At 45.0% G+C, this 12,359-nt stretch overlaps 1 protein-coding gene across 2 annotated transcripts in view; it reads right to left on the bottom strand.

Annotated features, from left to right (window-relative positions):
- LOC100650202 (TSC22 domain family protein 1) overlaps positions 1 to 12,359 on the bottom strand; it is a 75,695-nt gene that overhangs the window by 22,464 nt on the left and 40,872 nt on the right. For both annotated transcript variants that reach the window (XM_020863866.2, XM_012310498.3), the window contains exon 2: positions 10,311 to 10,596. In XM_020863866.2, coding sequence (XP_020719525.1) covers positions 10,311 to 10,596 — 286 coding nt within the window. The remainder of the gene's footprint in view (positions 1 to 10,310; positions 10,597 to 12,359) is intronic.

Genomic DNA, 12,359 nt, shown 5'->3' on the forward strand with positions numbered 1-12,359 from the left:
CCAGCACAAGAATGTCCGGAGGGTCATCAGGGACTTCTCCTTTGCACCCTGCATCGCGCATCCGGCTATTCGGTTGTCAAAAGATATTTAAGCCCTGTGCTCAGTTCCTAAATGCTCGTGTAAACAGATCGTGTACCGAAAATGACTGACGAATGTTCTTTAGAATTTACGACGTTAGTTTCTCGACGATTGACGAAATTGTAGGCCCGTCGGTTTATTTTCCGTTGTGTCTCGACAACATCATTTTTAATCTATCTTTCGTTTCGTCCATCTATTGCTCGTTTTACGATATCTATAAAATAACCTTTTTGGTCAAACGGTATTCTGTCTCGACGTTTTTAATACTTACTAATAATATCGTTACGAAGCTCTAAATGAGAATGTATTATCAGCTTTTTTATCTACATCTTTAGATTCAATTTGTTTATATTCCTGGTTTGCTTAATTATATTCGATTTACTCTTTTACCCTAACAATATCATTGATAATATATAGCGAACGTATAAAAAGGACTGCTGGAATTATTTCCCAGAAAAAACGAAAATTAATTACCAACTTAGTCGAAGTTAATCACCAAAATGAGAATATTTGGCTCCAGGCATGGCCATTAACCTTCGTGTTTATAGCGTCGTTACCACGGTTTTCGATAATATTTTCAACAATGCAGGCGAACTGGCAGGTATTTCGATGAAATTAGAAGTCAAAGATCCTCACGCTATCTGGACCTCGACGCTATCGAGGCAGGCACACTTCCCCGAGACACATCGTAATTTACGCATGAAACTTTCACCGTTAATCGTTTCGACTCCCTTTCCTAAAACGATCTGCGGCACCGAGCCACGTTAACGATGCGTAAATCATCTCGTTACTTCGATTGCTACCCAGAGAACGACTAAACGATGTATTTTCAGCCAGACACGAGATCTTTCTATATAATTTAGTTAACGACTATAACGAGTTAATCGACGCCATGGTACAGGCGCCATGACAGATGACTCGATGAAGAACGAGACCAACGTTTGGCAACGATCCAATCATTGTTTTGTTAGTTACACGATCACGAGGTTATTCCTGAATTCCTTTGGATATTTTTAAGGGAAAGGAAACCGGATTCTTCATTTATCCGGCGTCTGTCGTATCACTGAGATATGAGGTACATTCAAAGGCTCTTTTTCCTTGATCCTGACCATTTGTTTTACCGTAATCTGCCTGGTTGTTCTTCAATTTTATACCGTCACCTTATTAGGCTAATAGGTTTCCAGGCGTCGCTGGAAAGACTATAACTTCTTGCTCGTAAGATTTATCGTACCGTTGGGGATTTACGAAAGTAAGATAGGAAATCAAAAATTCCACGATCGTGCTTTGTCCTCGAGGCACAGGAACTAAGTAACTGGATGTTCCATTACGTCATATTAATCTACAATCAACGTATGTATTAATGGCGCGGCAATCGTGTCATTACTGTATCGTAACGCGGTCATTATCCGTCCGGAGAAGCGACGATGGAATTATACTGCTTTCATGCCCGACTCAATTGCCATCTCGGAACTATAATCGAGATAAAGCCGTACAACGCCGGATCGTAGATCGCGATTGAAAATATGTTGTAAGGTGTACGCGATGGTTGCGTTCAAGACAGGACCAGAGACCAGGGGAGGGAATAAAGGAACAGCCGAGAACAGATCCATCACCAGGTGAATGATCGCTCTTCCGATTTATCCGTCATCCCATCTAAAGTTCACCAGGTCCGTCGCTGCTTCCATACGCGCCGCTCCTGTCTATCTGTCCGTAAAGGTGTGGCCAGAAAGACAGCCGAATTGACAGTCAACGCTGGGTGGGTCAGAATCGAGATGGACCGTATCGTTCTGTCTGTTCTTGTTATTCTGCATTTAGAAGAATTACTGTGATTTACGGCGGTATAATTTTGAGCTGAAATCGTTCGACTTTGGTCTACAGATCCCAAGTAAATTTCTTTCTAAATGATTGAAAATTTCAATTGCTGGGAAAACGATTCTGCTCGTTCAAGTTAATAAATTACCTATGTCATTGTAAAACGTCAGGGTTGCATTTGCAGAAAAATGTCCGTTCATTCTGCGATAGGATTTACGTAGGATCATTAAAGTTACTTTTCAAGCAGTCATCAGAATAACGAGAAGATTAAAGAGACTCAGTGTCGTCGGAAGAAACGAGTAGAGAACGTAAAATCGCGAAGTGGCGCGTTTATCGTCCGATCTTTCCGATTCAACGCGATGTCAATCGTATCTCGGTTGTCACCTTCGCACGATGGGTTATCGACCACGGCACTACAGATTGCACGGTTCGATTAGGTGCGTAAAATCAGCTCTCGGAGTACGCATCAATCTTGATATACCGCTCGCTATACCAGTCTCTCCAATCAAGGATACTATTTACAAATAAAAATACGAGGCGGTTACACGTCGAGTCGAGCATAATGTTTTCAACAACATCAATTGCTTAGTGTCTGAACCGTAGACTCACTCTAACGTCCGATTTCAACGGGTCGAAGCGAGTCGAAAATTCTCAAGGAAGCAGCTTTCGCTCGATGCACCCTTCAACGTTTCCTGAGAAATAATCCTGAGGCTACGCGAGGCAACGTCCAGTTAACGGAATCATTCATACTCTACGTCAACCGTACGCGAACCGACGAGGGAACTTGGCACACGTCAATGTCAGGTTCTCGTACTTGCGTCGTGTAAAAGTGTAAGAATAGAATCGAGTGGATAGGTTCTCCTCGTCCTTCCTCGACTTGACGTAGACAGAGGTACACTTCTTCCCGTTTGAGAACGCTTGAGCGTAATCGGTAATGGTCGCAGGGAAAGAAACCAGAAGGAAAACAAAGCGGGCATTATCGTTCTTTGGGAACACGGCCGCTTGTAGTCACTTCAACGACTCGTACGGTAATTATGACTTGATGGCTCTATTGCTGCGGTGTCTATGTCGTTTGAAGCTGTTTTTTTTTTTCTGAACGCCAGTCATGTTTCAGTCTTTGAGTCGCTCGACTGATCTTGAAAACGCCAGAGCTTTAGATCGGTTGAGGGAGTAAAAAGAATTCGTTTTGTTTCGCTTGTGAATACACTGTGGTGATTCTTCTTGGAAAAAAGTTGTATAAGTCGTAAAACCAATCGAGTCAGATCGATCTCACATGTAATATCGAAAATTGCAGCCATTTAGAGTATTCGATAGGAAGAAAACGATTTTATCAAGAATCGAATCGAAGCTCGATCAACTCGAATAGATCAATTTACCACCTTGCTATTCCATTATTCTGGAACAGAAAGTAAGTAGAAAATTCACGTGTTAATAAAGATAACGAATAGACAGCCTTCGATGGATCGTGATAATCAACAGCGTTGTGGGCCGTTAGGTACAAACGAAAAAGTAATATGTAGAGAAAGAAATTACTACCATTCGGAGGAACCGAGTTGAGTTGGCAAGCCATGGTTTGTTGATTTGCCACGGACGCGGTGGTATTTCTATCGGTTCTAATGTAGCGATATACACCGGCTGTTAACAACTCTTTCTTCTCCTTGTGAGCGCGCCCGTCGCGTGAAACAAGATAAGCGAAAAAACGAGGGATAAATAACGGACGCTACTTCTCAGCTATCCTTCCAACGACAAGAATTCCTAAACGAACAACGTATCTGTGTACAGACACGCGTGTGCGTGGCTGTGCGCGTGTCACCATGGTGAAAAAAAAGGTTGCGAGAGGAAGAAGGAGAGAGCGTAGAACGCGGATGTTTCCGGAACACGGTGGATGGGCCGTGTTTCCAAGATAAGACGCCTAAGTTCGGCATAGTTCGGTAAGTGGCGAAGATAAGAGGCATCAAGACGACTGTGTTCAGCCGTTGGAAAACACGCGATAGCCTGTCTCCAGGTAATCGACGCGGCTTGTAATCTTAATTACCTGAATACCGCAGGCAGAATCGCGTAGCTCGGTGTATCAATATGACCGTTCTTTACGCTACGAGCAGAAAGAAATCTTGTTAAGTGCGATCCTCGTGAGAACTTTTAAGTGTGCACCGCGTTCTGTTATCGGTGCAGGGAATGGGCCGAGTCAGTGACAACCAACGATACACCTGCGATTAGGAGGAAAGCGTAGAAATAATGTTGTCTTCGAGGAACGATCATTCGACGGATGAAATTAAGCCGAAGGGCAACGACTTTTTCGCTCGTTATTGGTTGAGCGATATTTATTGCTCGCGTAAATTTTAATGGAATTCGAGAATGATTACCGAATGTGTCTTGTTTCTACGAAACTTGAAAGTCCAGTAAAATTTACATACGAGATTCGAACCGCTTTGCAACTATCATTCTGATAGTTGTAAGCTAACAGAAAACTCGTTAAGCGCGACCCACGTGAGAACGTCGCATAGCAAACGCAGTGCGCTATTATCGTGAATGAGACGATAGCACCTGCGACCAGCTTCGAAGGTATTTATAAGGACGACAAGTGTCTGGCAAGACGACTGGATGTCTTAGAATAATCTGTAACTCATTACGTGTGATAAAGGTAATTCCACTCAGTTTCAAGGTTACAAAATTCATGTAAGTTTTCACGAAGCACGTAGTTCTCAATATGAACGAGATCATTAGTCGCGACTCGTTGCTCGGTCCTTGTTGATTGTATCGATTGTCATTGTTAAGGAGTTACGAGCATCTTGACGACAAACGCAACCGTCTTCCTGTGTTTAATGAACGGCACGCTACTCGAATACGGCAATTATGGTGTTACAGCTATTGTATACTTTAATTTATAGCAACACCTCTTCGGTTATGATTTACACGCTTCGTTCCAAAGTAAATTTCGCGTAGTATATCGTTCCGCGACAATCGTCGACTCGATCAATCGAGGATGAGTCGATAACTAATTCCATTTCAATCGTCCTCGAAGCATAATGTCCGAGAAATTGGTCTTTCGTGGCGATAATGCACGTGCTACATGTGCGCCTTTCGTATATAACCCTAAATTCATCGTTGCACCAACAACTTCTCCGCGGATTAATGATTCGCTCGAACGTATCCGAGTGCCGTTTGTTTGCATATCATTAACGCACGACGCGGTTAATTAATCGTTCGACGATCAGCGCTGTTACGCCTGTTATCCGCTTTCAATTTGCCATGCAAATACAATTTCGTAACTTCTTTTTTCCTTTGCGCCATCTGCTCGAGGCGGCCGCTTAGCATTTTTCATCAGGATCATGGAACGACGAGTTCGCATTGCCGCGTGAATCATGCCATCGCACCATGTAGCTTCGTTTGAGTTATTGGCTGTTCTTGTGAGAAGCTCATTTGTCGAGACCTATCAAGATTATGGACATGAATGCTGTTAACTAATGGCTTTCATAAAAGGCAATTAAAAATTCTCCGAACTATCAAGAATGTTTACAAAAATGTAACCTCGGAAATTTGAATATCTGATGGTAGGATTTTTCGTGAGCTTCGAACGCGTAGGTTTGCCGCGATAAGTGAAAATGATTTAGAAACGTATTTCTTTGACGTATTGCTACGGTACATATACGTATAGCATCTGAAACTAATAGAAAATCCCTGCGTGTGAATTTTTCGTCTCACGCTTGTTGAAAATCCTATCCTCAATTCTTTAAGGTCCTAAGTCGAGTTGGAACATCAACCAGTACACAAACTTCGTTCATTTCCATCGTACGCTATCAAAGAATCGGCAAGATTCACCCACTCCAAAATCCAAAAGCATCCTGTATCCGTTTCGTTTTATTTAAAACGTCAAATTGGTTTATTTCTGCCATACATTGGAGTCGAGCGGAGAACAATTCCTCGGCAGGACGCGCGGATTAACTGTAAGCGGCCGATAAATGCGAGCACGCGTAACGAATCGGGGTGCACGCAATCAAAGGGGAGCACACAAGTGTACGGTAGCCCTGCAGCGCGCAAGAAACCGCTGCCAATAAATCTACGTGGGCGAGATTGCCTCTAAGATTAAAAGTACGCGGCTCGGGAGAGAGCATATAAAAGTGCCGGGCACCAGGAGGAGTCGTCGAAAAATTTTCGGTCGCACGAAAGGGACCTGGTTCGCTCTCGTTTGCATCCTTCTGGAGCTCGCACTTTACGGGCGCGAACCAGCCTGTTTCTCCTTTTTTCTGCGAACCGAAACATGCGACATCGTGGCTACGGGGAGAAAACGACACCGATGACCAATGGATTCCTCGATTAGATGCCCGGCTCAATTAAACGGGGTACTCCCAGCTCCTCTTTCCGAACGATTTATCGTTGCCGACCCTTTACGTAAAAGTGAACTCGTTGCAAAGGGATTACCTTATACTTGTGGTCGTTGAAGATAAAGGAATTTTTCTATGCAAAGAAAAAGTCTCTGATATTCTACTTTTTTGGGAGAAACAGATCGTAGCACGAAAAAGTTTGACAATTACGACATATCAACGCGAAACTCTTTAATCTTTTAAGAAACGGATCATGGATGATAACTAATGAGACTGCGACTTTTTATTGCAAAAGTCTTCAAATTTTCCGGGAAGAAACCAAGTGAATTTCACGAAAACGCACCCAGTTTTCTGTACCCCAACTTCGAGGCACCAAAATCTCGAGGCGTTATCCTGGTTACCAAAGGTGTGACGATGCACCGGTCGCAGAGGAGAAAGAAACACAACGAACAACGCTACGACAAGAACGCTCCCGGTCAGAGCAGAGGGGCTGTTACTGGACCGTGCAAAGAGAAAAAGAGGCCTCGTTATGTAGCCTGGGTCCAGTATATAAGTACGCAACGAGAGATAACATCGGCCCAATACGAATATACGTAGCCGGGGGCGCGTAACGCGAATTAAAAGGATGACTCAGGCGAGGACGAGCATGCTTTTGCGAAACGCAAGGATATCCTAACAAGCAGCCGATTAAACCAGACCACGGACGATAAATGACATTCGCCGCGAGAGGGATGAAGTTGTCTCACGGTTTTACACGCTCGAAGGAGGCTGTTCGACGTGTGCTATTACAATCAGCGTGCGGCTTCGCGTTCTAATTGACGGTCTGCGATCATTTCGTGCGGCATCGCGTGATTAGCTCACAATCAAGCGAGCCACGATCCATTGCGTTTAAAACGGAGCTTCACGCGGCGATTTCGACTTCCCATTCGAGATGCTGCCACGACGCTTCAACCGTCGCGTTAGCGTGTTTCTTTGCGGTTGTCGGCACTCCGTTGGGTGCACCCTCATTTTACTCGAACGATCCACTGTCGATGGACGATCGGTTAAAATCGAGCGGCGATCGCTGATGGAAACGCGTCGCCTCCGGCTGATCCTTTTTCATCGACCGTTATACACTCGTATCTTGAGATGCGTCTCGATTGCTGCTGTCAACTTTCGACGTGGTAATTTACCCAGTCTTCGGGTAAGCACTATATTATACATATATCTCGCATCTAATTCTAAGAAATATGCGTTTCGTACTTCAGGGGTACAAAGAGAAATGCAACGTCTGGTTTAAAAATCGGTTCTCGAAAAACTCGAGTGGAGAAATATTCGCGATCAAACAGCACGTTCAGAAAGATGCTTAGCAACGTTGTCGTGCTAAGGAACGAGTGGTCCCGAAGTCACGAGGAATCGCGCGTCCACACGAGAGCCGGTCTCGAAAGAAACTCGAGAGCTCGAATTAAGTTCTCTCTGTCCCTTGCGTTTCGTTCGTCCGCCCGTTGCATCCCGTCTTCTCCTTCGCGCCGCTTCATGCTACGACGACCAGTTCGCGCACTCGCACCACCGACTCTCGAGTCGGAGGCGCGATCTCGTAATTATTACGTCGCGCAAGATGCGAAGTGACGCGATGATTACCCCATCGCGAGGCTGCCTTAAACATCCCCCCATCTCGAGGTCTCCTCTCTCTTTATCCTCTCCCATTCCCTCCTCCCTATTTATCTTAGCGTTTTTCGCGGGGTAATTGCATCGGTTTCGGACAAGACAACAGTGCCCGGCCGCGGATCGGCCGTAATCTCATCGGTCTACGAAACGCCTCGATCTTTAGTTGATTTATCTCTTTAATAACGGCATTAAAATCGACCGCACAGCTTATTACGCGTCATCCATCACTTGAACGGGTCGCGCTCGTCTTTCGGCTGTGGCGTGCGAGTTTCAATTTCCATGGTGTCGGAGCTTGCGTTTCGCTCGACCGTCCTCGCGCGACCTTTCGTTGGATTTACGAGCGCCCGAGCCGTTCGCCAGTGGTTCGTCAGGCGGTCGCTACGTCGACAGAAGGAGGAATAAATCTTCGCTTTAAAATGAAGCGGGCGACGAAACGCGGCGAGAAAACGAAGCCACCATTCTCCAAGCTAATTGTCGGCTGGCGTAAGCGGTGGAACGACATGCCGGGAGCACAGGCGCCCGAGCGAAACGGGGATGGGGCCGAACGGAGCGCGTCCTCGTTGCACGGTAGGATGCACCGGGCCGCCATTTTCGTGGCGGTACAACAGAGGCGTAATAACTGCTGGAATTCATGGTAATGGCGATAATGCGTGCCTGGAACGATGGGGCCCGCAGGGGCTGAAACAAGAAGGAGGGCGGTTGCGCCGAACAGGCCTCGAACAGAGGTGGGGCACCCTGCCACGATACGAACAGACTTACGTATGTATGTATGTACACTTTGGTTCGCGTACGTGCGAACCAAGGTCCTTCAGGGTAGAGCTGGCTTTCTGATTGGACGAATTCCTCCGACCGAATGTACAGCACGGCCTCCGTCCAAAGAACCTTTTCAATCGAAACCGTTTCTACATCGAGTGTTTAAGCACCGATCGATGCGGTTTTGTTTTTACGTTGTTCAGTTATATGCAATCTCGTCTTTTATTATCCAATTCCATGTAACCAACCTTGAATTCTTATAATCATCCTTGAAATCGCCCATATCGAATTTGACAGATTCAAATGTTCGCATCTCAGAACTTGGAAGTTTGGAATTACTTTTTTCTATTTTTTTTATTATTTCGTTTCGTAGCCTTTTGATACGGACCTCTGCGATTACCAACGTGTCAACTAAGTCGAAGAACGGGGAGAGAAAAATAGATCGTGAATACGATCACTGAAGGGAGAGTCACAGGAGTGGTCGTATCGGGCCTCCGATTGGTCGAAACGTCTCAGCCGGATGTGGAGGTCGGGCTAAAGCGAGGGCGAGCTCTTGAATTATCCGTCTTAATTTGTCCGTCACGAGAATTAGCGCGAGTCGAATGAGGGACATGTGGAGAGGGAGCGTGCGAGAGAGCGGTGGAGTGAAGTTTTACAGGCACGAACGCACGCCGGGCCTCCCATGGTGCACCCAACGGTCGACCTTTCACCCCGAGGACCCCATACGCTGGAAGACGTACACCTTGCGTGCTCGTTCCTTTTTTACGTTTTAACCAATTCCGTCCTATCGATTATGACATCGCGAACGCCTTCGAGGTATACGAGACGTTAATGTTCTACGTAGCGTTACACGTACAGCAAAAGACTACTTCTCTTTCTTCTTTTTCTTAAATGTACAAGTAGATCGATCGTTCGTTTCACTGATCCTATGGGAAACAAGCGGTAAGTATTATGTTATTTAATAGTTTGCTTTAGAGATATACACATCCTAACATTCTATTACCTGACATTAAATCTTAATAGGTCGGCTCACCTCGTTTGCTCCTAATTTCCTGCGACTGTATCTTCTCGTAATGAAGTCGCTTCTACTTTTCTTATGTGAAAAACGAGCAAGCGAGACCTCAGGATGGAACACCGCGCGTCATTTTCTCAGTCCGTGTGCATCGTTACATCTCGTAATAAACGCTCGCAAAAATTCATCAAGTCTGATTTTTTTCGAAAATCCTTTAATTACGCGAATGTCGAGAGTCGTAGTGGTCATTGGACTCAGAGGATACTTTAGGAGAGACCTTGTTTTTCGATGGAAACTTGGCTTGAAGCATCATCCTCTAGAAAAGCTGTTTACTCGGCAAATACGCCAAAAATACGGTGAAGTATGTACAGAAGGAATAACACGTAGCCCTTGATGTTACCACTATAATACTTTCCTAACCCTTTTCAAGAGAGGCCCGGTTGAAGAGCTGACAAGAGGAAGGCATTCCGAAAGGGACACTGAAAACATCATCTTCAAGAAACGTGTCGTCAAAGCAAAACATTCAGACAAAGGATCTTAATTGGAACCGAAGAAAAATCTATAAATTTGATCGAGTAAACGATTCGTCGCGTATTTGAACGATTACCCACGAATACCTGGAATATCAGTATCGTTGGAATGGAGCGCGTGAAGGGTGGAAATAAGATTGCGCCGGTGGCACTTACCGAGAGTGCCGTCAAGAGAAAAGGAATGCCTGTTGTTCCTCCACGCCCACGAACACAAATCACAAGTGGTAAGTCCGTCGGTGGTAACACCCTCCTCAGGTAAATAAGGTGGTCTAGGCGGCGGTGGTACGAAGCTCCCGATCACAGCCCAAAGAGAATCGACGTCGTTGCCGACGCCCGTGTAGTACAGCAGTTCCTCCTCGGCCACACCGGCAAACCAGTCCATGTCGTTTACGCTGGGATGAACCGTGTTGGTGCTTGGTGTGCTCGTACTGACGACCGTCACCTGCAACGTGAACATCCCCATTAAACAATGGATTTTGGTTGAAACGTTTAAAAAAGACTATTATTTCTTTAGAGTGAAACGAATCCTTCGAGTATACATTGGATCCTCTTTTAAACGTTCAGGAAATTATCGAGTAAAGGATGGTGTAGATACCAAAGAACGACTTTCTTTTAACAGGTTGAAATGGACAAGAAGTTCCGGATAAATACGATTAATGGAAGCAGCGTGGAAACATTACGCTTCCCAATTGGAAGGATACCTACATCTGTCCAGGAAAGCAGCGAGAGATTACAGTGAACAGACTGATGATCCTCTTCCGCTCGTGTTTCGTGAATCACCGGCGCAAATAGTGACTAAAAAGTATACCGTTCGGCTGGTCGTTTCGTTTTCTGAACCGACCAGACGAAGAGAGAAAAAGAGAGAGAGAGAAAGAGCGGCACTTTGTGGGGAACGCTCGGTCGTCCTAACTCCTACGACAAACAGTTAAAACGGTGCGGGCGGTCGCAAACAAATCTTTCTCCCTTCGTCTCAACGCTTCCAAGTTCCAAGTTTTACGCGACGGATAAACCTCGGTAAACAGTGACAAAGCGTTCGTACGTTCATCGTCGACCGAATAACTGGGATTGATGAGTCGCGTCCTTGGGTGTGTTTCTTGTAATTGGGGCAGTGCACAAAGGAATGGTGACGATGCACCTTTAGAAATATTCTCATCGTTCCACGGTCTATCGACGGACTTTAATCACCGAGAGATCTAATGCATCTTCCTTTCATCGATTTCTTTGATGATAAGATTTGAATATGTTCCATTAGGCGTGTAAGCAGTTTGTAGTAACCTCCATGGTGTAACAATATGGCACGTGATTGCTGGGTATTCTTGAGCTGTTATTTTAAACATACCATATTTTTTGTAGTTTTCTATATTTTTGTTATTATTGGAATTCGCTTGAATCATTGAAATTTATATTTTTTCCTGAAGGGAAAAGTCTTCCAAGTTGAATGTAAATATCGCAGAAACGCATTGCTAACAGGGCAATTGCCGAGATGACAGATTATTCCTCGCTAGATACATTTTTTATCTCAATTTTGGTATAACTTTCGCTAAAAGTACAAAATGGCTTATAACAAGTAATACCGTTCCTTCATGCTTCAATTTATGATCTCGTTGTACAACGGAGACTGCTATAACTATCAACATACCTTCGAATTCATAATGAAAACCGTAACATGATCGAAAAGTTGAAATGCCCTTACGAAGATCACGAATTACGCTATAATCATTGATAACTGGAAGCCACGAGGATTCTACTCGACAAAATGAGCAACTCGCGCATATTACGGGGAAATATCGTGCGGATGATTGTAACGCAAACTCCATTCGATTAATAGAATGAACGTTGTCGTGTTGGTATCTGCGACGAGACTAACCTCCCAGCGAGCACGCTTTAGGGAGGAGCGACTTCGAACGATTTTCTGGTATCGATGCTTACACAAGCCGCGATTACCCCGACGAACGACCATGTGCCACGAGACCGTGGTCGCCTCGAGCAACGAATTTCACACACGATTTCCCTCGACTCGAAGAAATACCACCTTCCACGCCGCGTTTCTTTCAACTACGAGAAATTGAAAGCAGCGTATTTATATTCGTCACAGCCCGAACCTGCCTTCCAGCCACGCGCAACATAATTGCTCGTGATTATTGAAAGAACGAGCCACGAAGGACTAGAATTAAGGACTAGAATCGTAACAGTAATTTTTATCGT

The sequence above is a fragment of the Bombus terrestris genome, chromosome 7 (assembly GCF_910591885.1).
Source record: "Bombus terrestris chromosome 7, iyBomTerr1.2, whole genome shotgun sequence".
Lineage (NCBI taxonomy): Eukaryota > Metazoa > Arthropoda > Insecta > Hymenoptera > Apidae > Bombus > Bombus terrestris.